The 24335-nt window shown below is 32.2% G+C and overlaps 3 protein-coding genes and 1 long non-coding RNA gene across 5 annotated transcripts in view; 2 read left to right on the top strand and 2 right to left on the bottom strand.

The window, feature by feature from the left end:
* wnd (Mitogen-activated protein kinase kinase kinase 13 wallenda) overlaps nucleotides 1-2312 on the top strand; it is a 40376-nt gene extending 38064 nt beyond the window's left edge. For both annotated transcript variants that reach the window (XM_074119789.1, XM_074119790.1), the window contains one exon: nucleotides 468-2312. In XM_074119789.1, the coding sequence (XP_073975890.1) occupies nucleotides 468-566 (99 nt within the window). In that variant the 3' untranslated portion in view covers nucleotides 567-2312. The remainder of the gene's footprint in view (nucleotides 1-467) is intronic.
* LOC141449906 (uncharacterized) lies at nucleotides 1653-4870 on the bottom strand. The gene is made up of 2 exons (XR_012455763.1): nucleotides 4665-4870; nucleotides 1653-2522 (listed from the first exon to the last, which is right to left on the bottom strand). It is a non-coding gene; the product is annotated as an uncharacterized lncRNA (long non-coding RNA).
* On the top strand, nucleotides 4869-12145 carry LOC141449889 (PP2C-like domain-containing protein CG9801). Its single transcript, XM_074119807.1, has 6 exons — nucleotides 4869-5553; nucleotides 5638-5852; nucleotides 5981-6390; nucleotides 7853-8054; nucleotides 8152-8340; nucleotides 8648-12145. The coding sequence occupies exons 1-6, from the start codon at nucleotides 5429-5431 to the stop codon at nucleotides 8974-8976; spliced, it is 1470 nt and encodes a 489-aa protein (XP_073975908.1). The 5' UTR covers nucleotides 4869-5428; the 3' UTR covers nucleotides 8977-12145.
* A 342-nt stretch (nucleotides 12146-12487) lies between these two features.
* Nucleotides 12488-23671, bottom strand: Spt5 (Transcription elongation factor subunit Spt5). Its single transcript, XM_074119788.1, has 21 exons — nucleotides 23453-23671; nucleotides 23178-23338; nucleotides 21309-21415; nucleotides 21144-21216; nucleotides 19713-19951; nucleotides 19498-19635; nucleotides 19036-19270; nucleotides 18866-18956; nucleotides 18624-18745; nucleotides 18109-18298; nucleotides 17389-17606; nucleotides 16090-16343; nucleotides 15807-16002; nucleotides 15371-15496; nucleotides 15084-15279; nucleotides 14136-14254; nucleotides 13957-14047; nucleotides 13643-13870; nucleotides 13442-13570; nucleotides 13018-13130; nucleotides 12488-12834 (listed from the first exon to the last, which is right to left on the bottom strand). Exons 2-21 carry the CDS (start codon nucleotides 23304-23306, stop codon nucleotides 12562-12564), a joined length of 3267 nt encoding a protein of 1088 aa, XP_073975889.1. The 5' UTR covers nucleotides 23307-23338; nucleotides 23453-23671; the 3' UTR covers nucleotides 12488-12561.
* Between the last annotated feature and the right edge of the window lie 664 nt (nucleotides 23672-24335).

The following is a 24335-nucleotide window of genomic DNA, read 5'->3' on the forward strand; positions in this document are numbered from 1 at the left end:
CGGGGAAATATGACTTCTAGCACATACATGCACCATGCATTTTTAATCATCGGTTCACGAAGCTCCATTAATGTATCTAAACAAAATGCAATAATGAATACACAAAACCGAGGAAACATGACGTTCGTATCCTGATAATAATTAAGCTGTTTATAGTGAGAAAAATAAATGATTTGATATTAAATCTAAAACTCCTTTCATCAAGGAATCTAAAAAAGGCAATATGAACTAAACTACAAACCCATCCATAAATTTACCTAAGTGTTAACTTTCTTTATGGACAGAACAATTTTTTGTTTAGTTTTTCATACGTTTATTTTTTAACAGACTAAAAACCTATCACAATCCAATAATTGTTAATTTTAATTTAATAGTTTAAAGAAGCTATTGAATGTTATTATTCAATAATAATATATACATATCTTTTATAGCTTTATATATATCTTTTCTTTTTTTCTTTTGAACAGAGGACTGGAAGTGACCGCAGTTCAGAATCAGATTCAGATGATTTGAGTGAAATAACAATTGCGTCTCAAATAGGACATGTGCAAGCGGCAATAGCATAAGTCCTAAAATGTAGAAATATCCCCGTTTGTATATATTTATCCCATGAAATCTATGTTTATTGTAATTATGTTTTACTTTTTCTTATTTCTGTAAGAGAAAGTATTTTTTGTACGTTAATGGGTAGTACAAGATGAACACAAATTAGAAGTACCTAAATTACTCGATAATTTTAGTTAATTATTATTTTTTCTTTTTCTTTTTCTTTTTTTTTTTATAATTTTTACATGTCTAATCCCTCCATTTTGTTTGTAAGTTTTATATTTTATAAAAAACTATTCAAGTGAGAAATTACTGTAAGACTGTGATTGTAAGCATTCCTTTTTTTCTTCTTCTTCTTCATTTTTTGTTTTTTATTTTTTGTTTTACTTTGTTTTTGTTTCGTTGAGAAACAAGTCGAGCTCATTATATATAACGTTTGTTAAGAAAAATAAAAGAAAGCTATCACCTGAAGATTGCTCATTAAAAGCAATTGTCATAAGCTAAATTCGTTTAGTTCAATTAGTAATTTAATTATAAAGTATTTATTTGAGTTTTTATTATTATTGTTTTGTATTTTAGTAATATAATTTGTTTAGTTAAGTACTTATTGTTTAGAATCATAATTTATTTACTAATGATATTACTGTATCTGAGGGTGATTATTTTTTCTCTCTGTCTCTCTCTCATATATTGGTACTCTAGAAAGGCACATACATTAAATTCTAAAAATGTAGCATGGTTTCGTTCTGTATTTTTTGTTTTTATTTCTTTAATATATTTTCCAAAAAAAAGTTTTCTTCACATAATTTCCAATTGTAAGAAATTAAGTACATAGCTTACAATGATCTAGGAATAGGTGTAGTTGAAAATAATGGAGTCGTGTAGTTGCTAAGGCTGCCTTCAAAGTATTAATAGTTTGTTAATGTTATCAAACTTGTATCTGATACTTTTCAGACTCAATTACTTTGTTAATAAATGCTGACAGTAATATATAATACCTGTATTGAAGAAAAGTTATAATTGCAATGTAAGAGTAGATCTCCCATAAATGTTGTGCTATATTTAAATTATAAATTTATTACAGTGTAAATGTATAGTTCCTTGAGTAAGTTTATAATAATCCATCCAATTTTTGGGAAGTAAGTAATAATAATTAAAAAATATCCAGAGAAAATTGGAAAATGCGAATGATTGTGGAAAATGAATGAATAGTCGTTATAAACCTAAAAAAAGAAATTGTTTAGAAAATCTTTGGGATATACGTAAACAAATGTGTGAGTGTGTACGTGTGTGTGTGTGTGTGTATGTGTGTGTGTGTGTGTGTTTGTGTACAATAATTAAATTTACAATGTTGTAAATATTGTTAAGTATAACTGCCTATAACTAAATGTTTAGTTCAGGCTAGTTGTTAAGATTAAATTTCAGCTTCTGACTACGCTTTTGGGACTTATCTATGATATCGACTGAAATTTTTTGAAAGTTACTGCAAATCAAGTCCTTGAATTTTTTTCTATGTAGATAGCAATACAAATCAGCATGTTTCAAAATAATTATTTAAAAAACAAATTTTAAATGTTGAGAAATTTTTATTATTTTTGGTAGAAACATATTTTACAAAATATATTTCTAAATTTGTTAAGATAAAACAAAAACAAAAAAAATGTTTTGTTAAATTATGGTTATGATTATGATGATGATTACAATGCAATCGAACTTGTACTAATTAATAAAACGCTGAAATAGTTTCCCTTCTGGGGTGTAACTTATTGAAAGTTGTTTTATTTCTGGAATTATAGATAATTACAAAAGTGGTTTATGATTCATACTGCTGCCTTCAAGAATCAAAGCCTTATCTATAGCACTTTTTCAATATTGCACTTCCAAACTAGTAAACTGAATAATTTTTTCTAAGTCTGTAGTTAAGACTGAGATGAGGTATTTCAACTCCAAGATTGTGCGCCTTCCTAACTCCTTTTCTGGTGACAAAGATATTTGTAGAGTTAAGTAAACAAATGTGGGGATAACATGATTTGTAAAAAAAAGTAAATTTAGACCGATAACCGATCGCATTCTGCTTGAGAGAAATGAAATGTTAAAAAGACGACTAAGGCTCGATGGGCTAATCAAGTAATTCCTAGAAATCTCCTCTTTTCCTATTAATTTGCGAGCTTCTAACCCATCGGTCTTTGATGACTTAGGTTTATACTGAATTTACTTCACTGCATTGAGTTTATCCACTATATCTCAGAAACACAAAATCGCAGAAATCTCAAATTTGATATTTCGTTCAAGTGACACTAGGGGAAGCTGCCATAAATTTTTGGTCAAAATAGCTCCACCGGAAGTACCACTTTACTGAATAGATTTTTCACTTTTTTAACGTTTTTTAAAAAACCGCTTCTTGGATTTTCTTCAAACTTGGTGCAATTATAGCTCACAAATGGTTCTATAACTTTTATGAGAAACATTTTTCTGGAATAAATCGATTAAGGGTACTTTTGGGGGATAGGTGGTTAGGCAGTTCAGTAGAAAACCACATCTACATGAAATTCCGAATCGAATGACAATTCAATCATGAAAATCTGTTCACGCGTTTAGGCGCTACTTTGTTAACAAAAAAAAAGGGTAACAACAAGAACAATTTTTGAATATGCCGTTTTTGCTGATTTTTGGAAACTTTTCTCTCGAAACCTATCACATCAAAAAAATTACTCTGGTATGCCCTATATTTTAAAGAAAATTTGATCTTTAATAGAAAAAGAGCTTTTGTAAGCTACTATGCTTAAACTAGCAAGTTTCTTTAATTCGCGGTCGCTATCTGACCGCAGACAGGTCATAATTTGAAGATTTTGGTAATGGAGCATTCTTAATATTTTATGTAAAATATATTTATTGAAAATATTCCAAAAAACTGTTAATTTAGATAAAAGTAAATTCACTGCCAGAGATGCTTTCATTTTTTCGGGATCGGAGACATTTACAAAAATATGGGGCTTTAAATTAGAAAATCGACTTCTAGAGTTTTAAGCTAAAATAGTAAGTACTTTTTAAACTATATTAGATATAAAATTGAATTTATTTTTTTACTAGCAGTTTTTTTTAGTAAGCTAGTCTATGATGCTACCTCTGCTGAGGTAGAAGCGTATGGATCGCCGCATTACTTTACCCCCAGCAGGCTGCAAGTCAAAGTTTTTAAAATTCTTCAGCAAGTTGTCAGGTAAGTTGTTGAAAAGAATAAAGAGATAAAGTGCGACATCTTAACTTCGATAGATAATGAAATGCATTAAATTAAAAAAACAAACAAACAAAAATTAGGTTTTACGTTGCACTCCGTTCGTTATCTGTGCAATTAATGAGCCTCAGATGTTAGGCATGCCTGTAATTTATAGACGAATTTATTGCTTAGCACAAAGTGGAATCTTTACTCTGTAATTCTATATAGTTCGTCAAGAGATCGTAATCTATTAATTTTAACAACTTGTTAAATCGGGTCAGTTATATCGGGTTTAGAATATACTAAATCAAAAACTGTTTTGGATTTGTTTTAAACAGAAAACCTGTTTGGCTGAAAACTAAGATATTCTATTTCATTACCTCACGCCAATATCTAATTCTTCATCAAAGATATCTTAACGTTTCAAATAAAACGGTTTATAAATTGAATATTTCTCTATCATTTTTCTTCCTATTGCCAAAAAAATGTAACTTTTAACCATTACCGTTAATGTTAAGCACTAAAAAAAATTACTACAATCCAATCTTGAACAAATAGAAATATTTGGAACATTATGCAAATTTTGAAATTAATATAATTTTTTTTTAAATTAAAATTACTTAACTCTTGTTATATTACTGCTATGTAACATTGTTTAAAATCAGACCCATTATGAATCATTTTAAGTACACTATACTAGCTAAGTACATAAAAATGTGCTTAGTAGTGCAATCAATACGACTATGCCATCCACACAAATTTAAGGATTTTTAATGGATCAACAAGTCTATTACTCTGACTTTTTCGAGCAGTTTTTGACGATCAACTCTTATACAACAGTCCTATCGGACAGTTTTAATATAATCACTGAGCTATTACTACAAACCAATTGTTTGGCTCTAACTTTATCTGTTATGAGGAATCAAAGACTGAAGAGTGTGCAATCAAGGACATCAGCTTCATTTCTGATTGAGAACCGCGCTCTGATCTCATTGTTACCGCAATATTTTTTTGATGTAAAGTAGAAGCGAAAGTTGTACTCCAGAGCAGCAGGAGCGCATCAGAATAATTGCTGCTTATCGACAATTATTATTTTTAATGAAACTTCCATTCACTAGCACGTGCTACTAAAATCAAATTAGCTAACACCGTGCAGCATGCTTTCCAATAGAATTTTGTGTCCACTCGGCAAGATTCAGTTTATCCTCTCTTAAATGATAATATGTTTCTTTCTTTTCACAATTTGTAAATGTAAAAATCTGGATGTTTAGCGTATTTAACAGTTTTTTAATATGCAACCAGTGGGTACAGAGTTTTGAACATTGGGAAGGCCTTTTTAAGGTTATGTATTATATTTATATTTTTCATTTTTTGTTGTAGGCTGTGGATTGTTAGCACTAGGTATTAGGTATAGTTCTGTAGCTGTAGTTGTGTACTGTGTAGTAGTGTTACTGCAGCTTGCAGAAGGCGGCCATGTCAAGTGTAGGGGGGAAGTAATTTTCAGCTGATAAATATCAATCTGTAACTTTGTAATGTTCGAAAAAAATTGTCTTATGTGCGCAATTTTTCTTAGAGTTTCGTGAGTTTGGATCGCGGGATAGAATTCATTGGTGTTTCATTTATTGTTATTTTTAACTGTAAAATGCTAGACAAGTAATTATTCCTATAATGCCAGGATTTCGTCAGAAGGTTGCAGGATTTATTCGTCAACTGTCAAACCCTCCTGATAGTAGACCTTGCGATAAACAATTACCTAAATCTAATGAATGTTTTATTCAACGCTATTTAAATGGGTATTTGCATTTAACATTTACATTCGTTTCTTATTTCTTCTTAAGGTTATTATTCTTTTGAGGAAAATTATTTTTTGTATTTAGCCAGGATAATGGTAGAGATGAGCCAAAAATCGTTCACGGAAGAACCCCGCAGCAGTTGCCACCAAAGACAATTGGAATATTGTCTAAACCAATTCTCTCAGCAATGACAGGTCCAAATGGTGGTCTGACCACAGTAAACAAGAAAAGAAGGCATCTGTCGATCAGTGATCCAGACGTTAGATTTATTGATACGACTGATGAAGACTCACCACCAGGTTTGTGAAATGATTAACAAGTTTCATTTAGTCAGGTTGTTAGAATAATGGCCTTACCATGACGACCTCATTTTAAAATTCTTATTTACTTCCTGTTAAGTTTTACATTTAATCAGTTTTTTTTTTAGGAAGTCGAGACGCAAATTCTAACACTTCGACTGTCAATTGTAATCTGGTGCCTTTACAAAAATGCGAAAGTACCCCAAATGCTGTTGAATTAGTACGATGTGGCAGTGGTGATGGGTGCGACGAATCCGTAGTTATTGCTGGCGTAAGCAACTGGGAATCTCCAACCAGTAATGCTTATGGACGTTCAGTATCTTTGTACGAAAAGCACCCAGTGACGGGTGTTCCAGCTGGAGAGCCTATAGCCGATTGTTTCGCTGTAGTTTCTCGTAAAAATTCTGCAATTCTTTGTTTGGCGGACGGAGTTAACTGGGGTGCTAAGGCAAGTTTAGCAGCAAAAGCGGCGGTCCATGGATGTGTTGATTATCTGAATCAAGCATTGTTTGGAGCTCATACTGTTACGAGCACCACGGTAATTAAATTCCAATTTTTGTAACATTTTCAGGATTGATTTTAAACTTTTTTCATACATTGTGTCCAACTATTTTCTTAAACCTTCCCAAATTAACATATAGCAAATTTGTGACTTTTTTTACATGACAGGTACCCTTCCCGCAAGCATTTTCTCCACGTGTCCCTACCATCTCAATTTCCTCTTCTTTCTTTGGACGACGATGTCTGATTCTCCAAACAATTTCATCAGTTCTAGATTCTTTCTTATTTACCAGTCGCCATTCTCGCACTTCGGGCCAAATATTTTTTTGAATATTTTTCTTTCCCTTACACTGAGTATCTTTTCGCTTTCTGTGTTGGGCACCCACGTTTCGCTGGAGATGTGACGACGGGTCTGATAATGGATTTATAGGCTACTATATTAGCCTTACGAGACAAATCCTTAAACCACAAAACCTTTTGAAGTAAACTATTTTACTGATGGTAAATGAAACAAAATTGAAAATTCAAACTAATAGCTTATGGATATCTGGTTTATTTATTACATAACTTCGAATTTTTGAGATAGATTTAATTCTTATCACTATAGGAGCAACATAAACATCCATTCTCTCAGAAGTATGGGTATCCTTAATCTTTTTTTTGGGAAAACTGTTTCAAGTGAAAGTTAAAGATTTATGTGTTTGTAGTCACTATACGAAGTTTAACTAGAACTGTAGGAGCTATTTTTAAGAACATTTTAAAATACAGAAAAATCTCTTCGGTGAAGAAGCTTTTCTAATCAGCTTCTGTTGACAACTAAGCTAAATATCAATTTGAAAATTCTTCGGATTTCGTTCTTCAGTTACTATTCATAAATGCAAAAAACAATTTCTCGGGCCAAAAAGTTGTCTAAAGGGACATTTCTGGGGAAAACTTAAAATAAAAAATCTGTTCCTCTTCCAACTAGAGGAAGAGAATGTAAAAATTAAATGTAATATATAAACACGTCTGCTAGGAAGTAGGACTAATAGGAATAGGTCGTTCCTTATTTAAACAAACATGTCTAGACATCTAACTATTGGTGTCATAACATTAATATAAACCTTCGTGCATAATCTTGCATTGCGTTTTATAACTGGTGGGTACCTAGTTGTACGATATACTTAAACAATCTCTTACACTCATAGCTCTCCAATAGAAAGCCATTCATCCATATAATCTCACTGTCTCCTCCAACTGCTACATTTTAATCCGAAATCCAACTTATTCTTCACTATTGCTCCAATACTGATCATCAGGTCGTTGTTACTAAACCAAGATCTTCTTTTCCAGCCTCTACAGTAGTAAACCGTCTGCTTAACCTCCTCTTCCCACTAGAGTCACGTATAATCCTTCCATCCCAATATCCTAAAGGTTCATAGTAGTATGAACTCTGGAAAAATTGTTTAATATAAAATGTTTAAGAAATTAAAAACACTAAATTTAGAAATCTTTTACAGGAGGCATTTGTTGCATTGCTGCGTTCGTTTCATGCAGCGCACAATCTTATTCTTGAAGAGAATGGTATGCTGACAACCCTGACGGCAGTATTAGTGTTGCCACTTGTTGCACCACAAAGGTATATAGCTTGTGCCTGTAATGTGGGTGACAGTCTAGCTTATGTTTACAGCCACAAGCATGGTGTCAGAGAAATTACTCAAGGTATGCTATCAGTACATTGTATCTCTCATTTTTGGGTTCCTTTAGCTAAGTTTAATAGGTATCAATAATGTGAAATTAAGGCAAAATTGTTGATTAGGCTCTCATGACGTACATCGAATGCGAGATATGCGTGACGCACTTGGTGCTCTCGGACCAGTGGATGGGACAAATCCAGAACTAGCAAATCTAACTTGTGCAATGACTGAAATAGAACCTGGGGACATCGTTTTTATTACATCTGACGGTGTTTCAGACAATCTTGATCCTGTCGTCGGAAAATTTACAGGTTTGGGAATTGTTACTCAAATACAGAATATAATATAGTATAATGTAGTTAATAGTCGTCCTGATATTAAGTTCGATTTCCAGTCTTGAAGTTTAATTGTTAATATAAGAAATGTGTAACGTTTTAATCCACCTTCGTTCGCTATATCTTCGCCTGAAGTATGTGGATTATTTTATTAATTTTTTTTAATTAAGTTTAAGGTACTCTTATATATTTATTATTTTAAAAATATACACACATTCTGTTACTGTTTTTAAAAAGAAAAAACTTTAATTTAAAATTATTGTCAATTTAATCAATATTAAAGGACTGGGCGGTGTAGAAGCAGAGCAACGTCACCGTTTGGGTCTTCTTAGAACTGAAGATTTACTTCGCAATGGTGTCTCCGGTCATGGACCCCCTTGCCATACTGCAAGAGGTTTGGTTGATTTAATGCTTGACTTTGTTACGCGTTTGACCTCAGCCAAACGGCGCCTTTTGGAAGATGAAGATCTTTATAGAAGTGGTGGACAGACTCAACAAAGAGCGAAAAGGAAGCAGATGTGTGGTAAACTAGCTGCAGTTCCAGGAAAATTGGATCACGCTACGGTAGTTGCTTATACAATTCATGGAAATATTACACAAGAACACGCATAAGTCTTTAGGCACATTCTTTATCTAGCTACTCTGCGTTTCTTACTCAGTGTCGCTCAAAAAAAAAAAAAAAAAAAGTTTCAAAATAGTTAATAACTTGATAGAGTCACCTGAGATTTCGGAAGACTCCTGTTTTTGAGTAAGAAGGAGAAAAAAAATTAAAATCTTTAGCTGCAACGGATACCTCCCTTATTAGTATCATAATCTCAGGATTAGAACTCAGAAGAATGTATCGATAATGCAATACCATGCAACTTATATTATTCTAATCCTAATTCTAATACTTAAATATTTAGGAGATACCTCTAATTTCATTAATTAATTTTAGGGCTCATCACACAATGCTTCAAAATTGTCTTGAGTTTTTTATTTTTTCAATTCAATTTAAAATGAAATAATAATATATTGTTTTTTTTTGCGAATAAATTTCGTCCTGATCACTGCAGTGATAGCTAGATTAGCTAGTTGTAATGCTCGTTCAAAAAAATTTTTGTTCTACTTTAAAAAGGAAAGTTTTGTAACAGGTGTAAATGTAAAAGGGTGATTCAAATTGCTCGCCGGTCTTAATATTAAAAAATGGACTTTTAAAATAAAGTAAAAAATAATAATAACGAACACAAACATATTCAGCTCTCTATCCTACTTTATGCGTGTAAAATAATTAGAAGTAATGACTATTTCTGCTGGCATAAAAGAGCTCTAATCGTGAAATTCACGGTGACTATCTCACAAACTTGCACGTCGATTTTACCATAATTGGCTCCTTTTACTTGCCGATATTTCCATATATTTTTTCAAAAGTCAGCGAAATGTTTCATTCAGTGCTTCATTGCGGCCAAGAATCTCATGATGTCGTCCGACATCTGCGCTTAACTTCCTCCCTTTACGGCGCATTGCTTCGTAATGAAAGAAACAATAAATCTTTCAATGAAGAATTTCAGTTTAATAAATAAAAATGATTAAAAGGATGTTTCCATCCGAAAAACTTATGACCATTTCTTGTCATAAAATGTACTTATCCTTTGCGACGAGATTTAATGATTTTCAATTATAGTTGAACAGAAAGGCACAATTAATATTTGCATTTAACTTTATGCAAATGGAATTGTGTCCAAAGAATGAATCGACTGTTAGCAATATTATATTACCATTATTATAATTTACTATTCTGATCAATTACGTTTAGACAGAAACATTTTTTGGAAAAAGAAATCCATTTTATCGATCTATCGTTTCTTAACCAACTTTGGAAAAAATAATAAAAAGCTTGACCTTGTAGCGCGACTTTAATCTCACTTTATTAAACGGAAATAGTGTGTATTTGTGTTGCGAGTGAATCATTTTCAAAAAATGTCATGTAGATAATATATTTTTTCTTGGTTAGCCCTCACATTTTATTTAATCAGTTGATATTTTTGAATATTTTAAACCGATGTCAAACTGTTACTATTATAAAACATAGTATGATTTTACATAGATTTCTAGATTTTCCGAGGAAATATCCTAAAATTAAAGTTAGTATCTATGAATATTATTATCTACTGAGAACATCAATTTTTAGATTGAATGACATGGCAGCAGCTTAAATAAAGCATTGCTTAAGTTTTTAAATTTACGCTTTTGAAAACCTACCAATCTTAATAAAACAGCAACGGCTGATAAAAAGCAAACGTTGGGGCATTAAAAGTACTTTTCCGTAAATCTAATCCTTTTAATGTTATTATAGCACTTAAACTGCCTTAAAGTGAGTGGGTAAAACAAAAATATCAGGAAATAATTTACATTTATTAGAGATTACATTTATTGAACTTTAACTGGATATGGTTTAACTTTTCTCATTTCTTTAACTTTTTTTGTGCGCCCTGGAATTATGTGTGTTGCTCAAAACTTTTCATGCAACATAAGAAAAATGAAATTTTATCGAAATATGAATTGAAAGTTATTACTTTAGCATATTTTTATAAATAACAATTTTCGCACAAAGCTAAGTCAATTCATTCGCAAAAGCAATTGTATCACAATTTCATTGATGTCTTTGCCAGTTATTTAGTTTTATTTTTTACTTACGTAGGTTAATAATAACTGAAGTCTTACGTTATAGCGCGTATAGTTGCACTAAAACTCGACTGGGGCATGAAGTATGTGAATCAGCCAAAAATGCTTAAAAAAAAAAATCTCAGAAATTGGAATGGAATCGTTTATATCATTAGTTGATAGTTACTACCCATTCTAGTTGAGGTCTTTTTTTAGTTTTTCATAATTCAGTATCCCAATAATTATTGCTGAAACGATTCGTATTGTACAAGAAACACCATCAATAAATATCTTGAGCTAAAGATCTCATAATGATATATTATTACAATTAATGTTTACAGTCTTGTGCTACAGGAAAATTATTTTCTTCCTATTTTAATCAGTGCCTAATTTAAAATTGAAACTAAAATTCCGTCTATAATATTAATTCAAATTCTATGAGAAAGTATTTCCAAGTTGGTGCTGGAATGTAAATTAAAAGTTGTAAAAAAATAAAAATTGTGCTTCGCCAAGTATAACTTGGCATTTTTAAAAGATGATCTCCAGATTTCTGTACAACTTGCAGGTTGCAGAGGTTTTGTATTTTTAATTTTAAAACAACTAATGTGCAATGTTTTTGTTATACTCTTAAATATTTAGAATTGAACAAGTGCTAGAATAGAAATAGTATCCTGCCACAAAGCCAAAGTAAGCATGAAATACTGTAAAGTTACTGTATAATAAAGTATTTTTTGTATATTAATGATTTTAAGTAATGCTGGTTTATTTATATATATTTCTTATTAGTTTGAACTTTTATGTTGAATACCAGTTGTGAATCGGGAAAATAAATTTGTATTGTTGCTCATTGTGTAATCATCTCATAGAATTTCTAAAATTACATGTTAAGAATAAAGCCAATAACTTATTATAATAGTAATATCATCAGCCAGTATTATAAATACAATTATTTACTTGATACAACTGACAGAAAATGTGTTCACTTTTTTCTGTAATTTATTATTATTTTATCTTTTTAAAATTTTGATTTTATTTTCTGTTGATATTTTTAATTCAGGAAAATAACACTTACTTTTTGAATTTTAAATTAATGTTAAAATATATACGTATACAAATATTTTATTTGTGTTGATCGCCAGATTGTGAAGTTCTTATTATTTTATTCCTACAATTTATTTAAGCGTGTCTTGATTTGGTTCCGGAGCTTTCTCAGCGTACTCCGAGCCTTCGGGCAGTGTCCTCTCGTTACAAAAAATACAGTTTATCACCGATCAGTAAGCTGTAAGAAGCTCCCAGAAAAATGTAAAGACTAGTAGCTTGGATTCGGCCCAGGATTTGCCGGGAATCCAGTTCGCTAACGACTAAGCTAATTCGTTTATCCTAATAGTTGGAAAATTCAGCGATATAGACACCTACTCTGAAAATTACTAAATAATTGTTAGGCAGTAATATGACAGTAGGAAACAAATAAAATGTCGAAAACCATATAATAAAACTTTTAATATAATTAAATATCTTTTAAAGAAGATTACAGAGTACAGAAATAAATAGAAATTACATATGGATACTTGGTTTCTTATTATCTGGCATTTTGCATAACATGTCTAAATCTATCATTTTTACATTATTATCCCGTTCAAGTTCACCCGCCATTTTAACTACACCCTCTAACTGATCGATAGTAAGAAGTTCACCAACAGCTTCTCTATAAGTGCCGCCAATCACTTTTACATGGTCACTTACAGCAGGTTTAACTGGCATCAAACGTTCACATTCAATATTCACATATCGATCTTCGTCTGGAAGAAATACTGTACACATTCCACCCTGAAAAATGCAGATTCAATAAATTTCAGACAAACAATGACCATTCAATCTGGATTAAAAACAATTCTTAAACTCATCAAAATCACAAATCAATGTGTATTAGTTAGGAATGAAAATTTAAATTCAATGTCATGTAGCAGCAGCCATTTTAATCACTTTTTAAAAATAATTAGAATAACTTACAGAAAGACCTGTTATAGTTCCTATTTGTCCAGCTAACCCAGAATCATCATTAGTGTCCTTAATTCTGACTTCTATGTCAGTAGTATACCAGTCATTGTTGGTTACTTCATGTCCTTTAATAAACGAAATCGAAATAAATATATTGTACTGTACATAATAATATTTTGTGAACACTAATTATAATCCAACTCTACACCAAGGTAAACATAACTGGTGATATTATTGCATCTATTCTATGTTAAATTCTATTTCTTCGGAAATTACTATTTTCTAGTTAGTAGCAAACCAGTAACAATCTGTTAATTACAACTCATTCATAAAGGAGCCAGTAGCAAATAACAAATTGGAGCATATAACTGGGGCAAATCAGAGTTTTTATTTTGGTTTAGGAAATATAAGCGGAAATTATATTTCGTTTCATTACCTGAAGCGCCAGGTGTGTAAGGTGAGGTACCACTTCCCGGTGTCCTTGGACTGTATGAAGTAGGAGATGGTGAACAATATGATCCACTAGCAGGCGATGCAGATGCGGCATATGAACTTCCTGCTCCACCTAGAGATCAATATAAGAATGTAGCATCGAAGATTTTATTTTAAAAAATTGAATAAAGATTTAAACACTAACTATTGTATCCAGTGGGTGAAGGTGTTGAATCATACGGTGAATAAGTCGCTCTATCAGAACCGTACATGTTTCCTGGAGTAAAAGGATGTGCTGGTTTAGTGTAAGCATCATCGTCGTACACATCTTCATCAGGTCTACCAGGTGTTGAAGACGGATCCCAAACTGGTGTCCTTCCACCATCATGAGAAGGAGTAGCACCACCGTAGGCAGGCGTTCTACCACCAGCCCCTTTAATTATCAAAAGATGAATTAAAAAACTCCATCCTTGCAGTTTGTTTAATCAAAAAGCTCACTATACAGTAAATTACAATTACCATCGTATAATGGTGTTTTAGAACCAGCGTATTGTGGTGTTTGAGCACCACCATGTGAAGGTGTTCGACTGTATGTGGTGAATGATCCATCCTAAAAGTGAAGGATAATACATACAATTGGCACCAATTTAAAGTAAATTCAAAAAGCTAATTTCATTGTATTAAATATAAAGACAAACCCTTGCAGGCATTCCGACAACATCAATATGTCCTCTGCCAACAGATATAGTTTTACAGTAAGAGTGTAATTCAACACGGGCAGTTTCTGCATTTGCGTCCTTAACCATGCCAACATTTCCTGTAGAAATTAATCGGAAGATTATTTTATTTTATTCGAACAGGGAAGGAATGAATATTTTAATACTTAAGCAGCTTAGGCGTGACCACTTTTTGCAGGCCGAGTATAAGAGTTCACATTCTGTCAAGGATACAAACATAAGTTGTAAAAGTAACGTTGCTCTTTTTGAAATCACTTTTTTTTATTTTGTAGAAACGTTTTTATATACACCAAATCAAATTTCCTAACGAAGAAAAAGGAAATGAGAAAATATTGTATGTTTGAAGGAAAAAAACATATGAGAGCACAAGGGAAGAAATATTTTGGAAAATTTACCTCAACAATGTTCCATATTTTCAAAAAATTTTGAGAACTGCAACAGGTTTCAATAAACAATTGATTCGTGAGGCATAGAAAGAAATTTAAGAACAAAATTGCCCAATTCCAATCAAAAACAATATACCACGTTTTATAAAACTAATCTAGTTCGTAATAAACGTCCCTTCACTACGTTTGTATTTTGACACTAAAACCTTAATAAAGGCATGAGTTTTAGTCAAAAGTCCAGGCTATTAAATCCATTTATCGCATAATATTGACTAAAATAAAAGTGAAGTAAATGTCGTATACTTCTTCAGGTGGGGCTTAAACTACTAATGTAGGAGATGTAGCCTGCGGAGGGGAGAGAAAGCACTTAACGAATTAAATTTCAAACATCTTGTTCGCCATAGCTTGCTTGTTTCTGAAACATTCTGGCAGGTTTCGGATTTTCATCCAGAACCAGAACAAGCATGCTAGGATGGAAAAAATCTCTAACTAAAACAACATTTTACTCAATAAAACCACGAACCTTTATAAGGACCCTTAGTAATTTTTATCGTTTTTCCAATAAGATCTCTGTCTCTTCTAATACCAGCCACACCCGTACCACGTCCTCCTCTACCTCCCCTAGGACTAGCAGCACCACTTTGAGGATGCATTGGGGAAGATATTCTAGGTGATTGATATCCAGCAAAACCATTCATCATACCTCCATTGTCAACTGCCTGTTGGCGAAAAAAAAATAAATTAAATTAAAAAAAGCATGACTAAATAAAAATTAAACGAAAGCAAAATTCGGAAAAATCTACTACTCACTTTGTTACCACCAGCTAATTGTATGTGTCTAGTTTTACATACAAATATACCACCATGTTCTAGAATCTGATTTGAATAGAGAAATACGTAATTTCTATACAAATGTTTCACTTCACCTTTTCGGCCCTAAAAATAAATTTATACATGAGAAATCCTATAAACTACTAGTAAAAATTGCTTTAAAAGTGCTAAAAAAAAGTGTAAAGCTTACAAATAGTTATGACAATACAAAAATAATAATGCGTGGAGAGAAGGGATTAGTTGGTAAGTAACGCCTGGAATCCCACGCGCAGAACCCGGATTCTAATCTTCTTGCGTGCATGAAAGATTGGTCTGGAGCCGGTAATATTATAGTGTTGGTTGATAAGTCGTTGCCCCATAAAATATTTGTATAATAAATAAAGAAAGAAACAACTAAATTAATTTTGAGACTTACATTATGGATACCATCAATAACGTTCACCATATCCCTTTTTTGTATGTGGTTGCTCTCCGAATCAAGCGAATACGTATTGCGATTTTCTTTCTTTTTGTGTAACGCTTGAGGTTTACACATTACCACCTTGCCTTCCATGCTCAAAACGTGAAAGTTTTCACGCTCAAGACGTACTATAACGCCAACTTTCTGGGCGCTAAATTGCAAAAAAAAACAAAAACGGTTTTATTAAAAATAATAAATCTATCAAAATGATAAAATGAATAAGATAGAAAGAACTTACTCTATCTGCACTAAGTCACCCCATTGAAATTGACCTAAACTATCTACACCTGTTGCCATATCAGAACAAAGTTGCAGATCTCTTGGCAGAACCTCCAACTCGTGCATTGTTAAATCTGAAAATAATACTACCCTATTCTCTTCCACTCTAACTATAAGCCCAGTGTCACCTTCATAACGACCAGCTAAAACTTTCACATGGTCTCCAAGCCTAAAATATTTCTGCAATTCTTGAGCTTGAAATTCCAGGGCCTCCTAAACATACAAATGTCAAAAAAAGTTATAGAATGAATGAATTTCATATAAGTAATAAGAAATATATTTTTACGTTTAACTAAGAATACAAGTCCATTTTTACACTGTTAATAATACAACTTTGTTAAGTCTCAGTAATTTAAACTGAATTTCATTTGCATACCCTGAGGGGTTCCTTCAGCAGTTCAGAAATTTCCTCACCCGTACCACTTCTTTTTTTTTTTAACCTGTTGAGATTTTTTTGAAAATTCACCCTAAAATTGTTTATTCCTTTGAAGTAAAATTGAAGTAATGCCAATTTCTTTACTCCAACTGCCGATGTAGACGGAGATGGAAAGGTACCATACTTTTTCTTTGTATAACATCAAATAAAATTCACGATCAAGATCGGGAATTGAGAACCAATTACTATAGTATACTTTCAGCTTCGAGAACCGAGGAATAATCAGCGGAAATTCATAATAAGCGCGTTCTTGAGGAATAGTAGGTGTGTTTTCCTCTAAAGTGATGTCAGTGTGCTGTATGGCAAACTTAATATTAATAAGAATGAAATATATTTTCAATTCGTATTTTGAAATAAATTTAAGGGTAATAATTAAATTTGAGAATTTAGTAAGAGAGTATATATTTTTTTTATATTATTTTTTCATTATACAAAGGCGCACTGAGTAGATGAAAAGGATCGGTACAGTTTCATGATTAGCTAGCAACTTTCACCCGGGATGGACAGCGAGTGTTATTAGGTTTTTATGTAGAAAAGTTGTGAAACTGATTTGACATTCATCGCAGAATGAAGAACCTTCTGGTATTGGCTGTTTGATGCAGGTGCAAGAGTCGGAAGTTCGAAAATGGTTTGCCATAATATATCTTTAATCATATACTACAGTTTTCTGGGAACTGAGTTCGCAGTGACAGATATGCAGGAGTGACGGAAAGACTAACTCGGAAAAAAGTAATTCAACTTTATACTTTGAATGCACAATAAATAATATTAAACAAAATGATGGTATTCTTCATTTGACTTACACAACAGTCACACACTTACCGTAAGTTCTTCATGTTTAGGCATAACAAGAACCATATTTCCGTCAATTGAGAGAACTTTGCCTTGCAGATTCATTAATTCACCTTGGCATACTTCTACATTATCTCCAGTACTAAAAGTATGTCCTGGACCGTCTTCTTTATTCGCAGCTACTTCAATATCAACACCTTCGGGAGCTTCTTCAAATTTTTCTAATTCTGATAAAGTTGGCTTGACTCCTACCAAGATAAATATATTCATTAATTATTTTTGAGATGTTTCACACATATATGTACATTAAACGAGGAAAAACAGAGGTGTTCTACTTTTGGATTTAGAAAATTTTAAAAACCAATCTTTGGAGTGGATGAAATTCAGATATAGTAAGTTTTTAAACCGTTCTCTGGCAAATTTGAAAAGTTATTGACGAGTAAAATGTTTTTTTCTTGAGAAGTCGTAATGCTAATTCCTTCTTGAATAGTAATATTATATTACAAATTCTACCTCACTATCATAAACTCTTATTTTCAATTACATATTACATCACTGCACGCTAAGGAGAGGATTACATTTTGTGAACATACACTGATCTGTCCAAGGAAAAATACTCAAGTTAGAAGCTCCAATTCAATAATAAGTACACCGTCTATGTTATTTTAATTTTATATGTATTGACTTTATAGTTTTTAATTACTAGTAAATATCAAGTATTTATTAATTTAAAAACAAAAAACCCTTTACCATCAGCAATAATAGCGCTCATGTTGAAATTCTTATACAGGAAGCCTTTTCGGCTATATCTATTTCCTTCGAATATTAAGAAATCGCCATCTGAAGTAACCTCTCCACCTATCTCTCTGATTGCCTGGGAATCAAATGGTTTTGCAGGAGGCCTTCTCTTTTTCTTTCTCTTTAATGAATCATTATTCTCCTAAAATAGATGAGTTTGGTTAATAAAAATTACTTTCAGCAGTAGAGGCAGATTTTGTATAGTCGTTATTCGCATAGACTTATTATGTGGTAAGTCCATAGTTCGGATTACTAAATTTAAGTTCAATTAGAAAAAGATTATTAAGATGTATTCTTCAGACTACAGTGATTAGCTGTAACTTCTAAATTGATAGATGGGTGATACGCGCGTCTGAAAATATATGCATTTACCTTTTTTCTTACACCCTTGTAACAATGTCAAAGCTATATTAAATAAGTTTTAAATTCTTTATTGCTTTTAAGCAAATTATTAAAATTTATTTTACCTGGTTTGTTCTAAGAGCACCTCTAAGTCGTGTGTAATCAATTCTAGGTAACAACTTTAGGTGAACTTGGTTTTGGGCCAAGTCAACATAATCTACTTGTGCTATATCATCCTTGTAAATGCCTTTAAAAAAAAAGAAAAAAAAGAACAAGTTTTGAAATATGTTGAAGTAATTAATAATTTAATTTATTAAATTCAAAGAGAGCCAAAAACAATAGCAAGCACAATAATATTATTACTAACCTCTTTTTAGTCTAACCCATTGTTTAGGTCTCAAACCAGTCTGTACTTTAACCACGCGCAAAACATCAGTCATTTCCTTTATAGGTACCATCTTAAAAAAAAAAATTATTGCTAAAATACATACATGCAGTATTAATAAATTTTGAAAACTGAAACCATTTTAAAAATACCTGTTGCTTCCAAGATCCCATTCTTAGATTACCAACGTTTTCAATAGCTTGTTTAATGTGGGCATGTTTATAAGCTTCTATATATATATATCCTCGGACTCCCTCTGGTGCGATTACAGATTTAATTTGCAACGGATTTTCTGAGAACTGGTAGGTAATGAACTTCCTCATTAAAAGAAGAGTGGTTGCCTTTTCTTCACCATGGCGACATCTAACCATCCACAAGTTGGGATCTCTGAAAAGAATTAGATATTTCAACCATATATATTTATATATAATCGAATAAATAAAAGTTTAGCTAATCACTTATATCGTTCATTGAAAAAACCTTCCCATACATACTAAGCTATAAAAAGTTGTAAGTTTCAACTTATTCTATTTCTAAGACAGAAAAACTAAGTACTTAGTGATACAATTTAAAGAAATAAAAATAACAAAGAGATTTACAAGATTTTTCCTTACTTTACACTAGGTAAAAGAGTATGTTGAGTAATTTCATCAGACATATCTTCTCCACCATCACCAAATCGCCTTGCGGCTGCAGATTCATCCGCATACTTCTTCCTTAAATACTCTTCAATTTCATCTTCTTTTTGTGAACTAAAATAAAAAGTGAAATATTAGAGATTATTGTCATAAATATAACTATTCTAAACAGTAATATATAAAATACTTACTCCCAAAGTGTAGTTCCTCTACGTCGGCCCTCTATTTCTCTAGCGGTAGGACCTAACTCTTCCATCTCATTCGCAACTATTCCTATTTCTTGGGCACCATCCTCCCATTCATCATCTTCCTCAACTTCATCATCTACTTCGGCTTCGTCAATAATGAACCCACCAAACCTGTCATTCTTCTTTTTCTTCTTCTTGCCTTTTGGTCCCTCATCATCTTCGTCTTCCTCTTCATCGTACTCCTAAATAAATATTTATTTTTAAAAACTCAGGTGAACAGAACTTGACAGAAAGCAAACTGTACGCTGGTCTACAAGAGGAAGTCTTAGTCAAGTCATGTCGGCAACAGAATTGGAATCAATGAGGAACTGCAGCATGAGATTAGTTGAGGAGTGGTCAACGAAAAGCAATGCTAAGACGAGTTACATCGCTTGGAGAAGAAGTAAAAGCGTAATCATATGTATTGGTAGATGAAAAGCTGCATGATATTTGAACGTTGATTCAACTGGCTCATACAAAGAGATTTTATATATCTATGCACTAACTGTTTGCAATTATTTGATTTTTTAATTGATTTGAGCAAGTTGCGCTGGAAGTATGTACTTTTAACCTCCACAAGGGTGCGTTGATTGATACCAAACTAAAAATGGTGTTCTGGCGCAGTTAACCATAAACAATTTAAGGCAGAATCAGATACTCGTAAAACCACATCTTTCGAGGGGGCAAGCGTAGTAGCTAAGCCAATTATGGTTAGGATTAGTTTATTTCTAAGAAACAGCTCTGATATACATATATATGATAAAGATCACAATCAGAAAGCCAGTTTTGATGTCGAAACTGCAATTGATTACTCTAATTGCCTGTAGTTATCCCTTAAAGGCGCCTTTCTAGAGGAAAATAACTTATCAATGATAGATTCCTGGTTTGAATCCTGCGTGTAGCTAGTATTTATTTTTTAGAAAGAATGATTACTCGATAGAGTTAAACGATAAATGGATATTTTATTTTTTCCAGGAAAATTAAAAAAAGTGCAATCAATTCAGTAAAGTGGTAATCGATTTTGATCACTACTTTACAGTGAGGTCCTCCATTTGTACCCTTTCTAAATATAATTTTTCAGCTACTCATTTTTCGTTGTTAGATATTTTGTTTAAACCTTTTTTCGGAAGTAGGGACCCTCAAAATCGAAATTTACTGTATAAACCAAAAATAAAATTTTTTGGATGAAATACTTTCCTGGCCAATAATGAGAAAGTAAAAGCACACGATGCTCAATGTTAAACAAAAGGTGTATTCCTCTCAACTTTGATCGATCTATCATAATCTTTGTTTCCTATATTATATCTGCAGCAATATACCCTCAATTGATAAATTATAACAGTACACGGAAATCTTAGAGTTGATATAACATATAAACTTAAAAAATGTACTCACATCTTCATCATCCACTTCTGAGTTCAAATCCTCTCCTTCAGGTTCTTCTTCTTCACTGCCTGATTTTTCTGGTCTTAATTAAATAAAACAATAAATTAAAAATACAAAAATTGATATAATTCACCAATATAGTTGATTTCTTGTATAGAACAAAAATGTTTATACCTGTTATCTTCTTCTGCTTCAGAACCACTGCCTCCACTTCGGCTTCCGCTTACACTTCTGCTTCTACTTCTACTTCTAGATCTGCTGACACTTCTTTCTCTAGATTCCTAAATAAAAATAAAACCAATTTTAGATGTTAGTTCAAAAATTCGAAATTTATTTTTGCAATGGTAAATTTCCATTTAGAATAAAGTTGTTCCATATTCTATTTAGACCTTGTTTTGCCAAAGAGACTTTCCCTCACGGTGAGGCCAAAAGGTTAGGCGGGGCGTTGGAATAACACCAAGGTATTTATATCTGTTTACAAAATCAATTTGTTGGCCTTTAAAATACCATTTTTCTGTAGAGGCTAATCTCCCAACTTTCCGAAAAACCATAACTTTGGATTTCGATAAATTTACCGTCAAATTCCATTGGTCACAATATGCTTCCAAAATTATTATATTTCTATGAACAGTAAGTGGATTGTCAGTTAACAAAACAAGATCGCCCGCCTAAAGCAAGATGTTTATCTTTTTATTTCCGACCAATAAAATTGGGCTTAGCGAACAACCCTGTCTCACCCCAGAACAAACCTTAAAGAATTCCGAAATTGAAGATGTGTCGCGGGCGGAACAGGCAGCAAAGGAATATAACTTCTGCAAAATGTCCACGAACCTTGACGAAATACCCAAGTTAAATAATTTAAGAAATGAAGAAGTATGTTCTACGGTATAAAATGAGGCCTTTAGATCAACAAAGAAACAGTAGAAAGATCTAAGAGGATCTTTTTTCTAAAAGTTTAAGGTTAATTAAATTTGATGAAAAATATTACAATTGCGGAATATCCCTTCCTAAAACCCGTTTGGAATTCAGCTAACAGATCATTTTGGATCATAAATTGTTCCAACCGGCGGAGCAAGAGAGAGGAGAATATTTTAGCCTTGGAGTTGAAACTATAAAATCCTCTATAATTAACTGCTTCATTATCATTACCATGCTTCTAGAGCGGGAAGATAATTGATCTACCGAACGATGGAGGAATATCTCTTTGATCTAAAATATAATTAAAGAAAGCTAACAGTCTCTCCATAAACGCTGAAGAAGCAAACATGTAGAATTTATAGGGTATACTTTTCCGGTCCGAGAGCTCTATTACGCTTCAGATTAGCTATAGATAAAGAAAGCCCACCGAACGTGAAAGGTCAGTCCAAGGTAGGTGAAAAAATAAAAGGTTCTGCGAAGAGAGAAAGTGAAAGAACTGGAGGGTTAAGAAGAGATTTAAAATGGTTTACTAGTTGATCGATTGTTATATCACTTCCGAGCACGAAGTTTTGCCTAAGAAAACGGTTTACTGAATTCCAAAACTGTTTAGAGTAAAAAAATGGGCATTACTTTCAATAATATTCTCGTACCTGCATTCCCAAATTTCTGTGATCTACAGCAAAATAGAATGTAAAATAGTGTCAAAAATTAAGCAGTTGGATTTCCAAGAATCTAATTTTGTACTTTTATTGAAGTAGCAGCTGAGCATTTACCAAGAGTATGGTTTATACGCTGCCCCTATCTTTGCAGCTTGTTTTAAGAGCCTGGTTTGTTACCAGGGATAAATTGTTAGAGTGATAAATTTTCTTGGATATGTTGACCCTTATTTTTTTTGCACACTCCATTACTGTCAAGCAACGTTGGTATTCTTCGTTTCTTCACATATGATCACCTCAAGGCACAGCATTCAATTTTCCTTCCATCTTAAATAATATAGGACACCCTAATAATATTAGGACACTAGTCTGGATGAGTTAAACTCAACATAATTTCTGGCATATACCTACTTTAAAAAAAAATATAATAATCCAAATCAAAAGTCTTGCATTATATTTTATTTGATACCTCTGGATCGGTTTCACTTCCCCTAGCAGGACTAGCTGGCTGGCTGCCTTGGTCACTATCAGCGGGTTCGCTGCCTTGTTCTTGGTAGCTCCCGACATCACTCCCTTGGTCGCTATCATAGTCTGACATATTTAAATGCAACTAAAAATGTTTCCCCAGCACTGAAATAATTTAGCTTCATATTACAATTGTTTAATCAACTTTTATAAAAACTTACGACTGATTAATTTACTGTTTGTTAAAATTAGCATAACCGAACAGTATTGGTCTCGTACCTGAACGTTGAGGCTCCAAGCAAAAGTGAAGGTATCTCAGCTATCTTTTAATAACTTTTCACATAGGAACGCACCATACGATGAGATCAAGCAACTGTATTCAAATTTGAGGCGATAGAATCAATCAAAAATATTAACACTAGGAAGGTAACATCACTGACAATAAATAACAGCTTGCACCTATAACCTAAAAGTTACGCGTAACAGATTACGCTGCTATCTAAACTTATAGCTTTTTCTTGGAATACTTTCTAAAAAATGTTTTTAACATAAGTATAGCTTTAAAATTTGAAAACTAATTTTAAAATAACTATTAATCTCTAAAATATACGTAATACGTATATCCTTCATGTGACTTGATTATAGAGGATCACCCGTAAAAATTTAGTTTCTAAAGTATAAAACCAATCTATCAGCTATAACTTTGCGTACGCAAAATTCTAAGTTGTTTAGAATTAAAAACTTGAATGAGACACTTGCCGTTCGTAAAAAATCACTTAAGAAGACTATCTGTTATTTCAATCACAGTAATTCTACGTGGCAAACAAACTTCAAATTCGGAAATCTCTAAACTTTAAGATGGCATATTGAAAAATAAAGTTGTGGGTGTAAATTTTACATGTTGGTTTTTAATATAAAAGAACTAATTAACCTTTGCTAATAAGCAAAATAACCTTTGCTTATAAGAAACAATTTATTTCTATATTTTGTGTAATAATGGCACTATGAATGGTAAAGCAATAATTGTACTCAAGGAAATTTTTTCTCAAAGAGGGCTTCAATCAGCTTCACCACAAGAAATCAATTGTCATAACTGCATTTCTATTTTCTCCGAAATGAATCTGTAAACTGTTAGCCTTATAAAATATATGTACATATGTAT

Source organism: Rhodnius prolixus, unplaced genomic scaffold (genome assembly GCF_049639745.1).
Source record: "Rhodnius prolixus isolate KJV_2025 unplaced genomic scaffold, Rpr scaffold_2, whole genome shotgun sequence".
In the NCBI taxonomy this organism is placed as follows: domain Eukaryota; kingdom Metazoa; phylum Arthropoda; class Insecta; order Hemiptera; family Reduviidae; genus Rhodnius; species Rhodnius prolixus.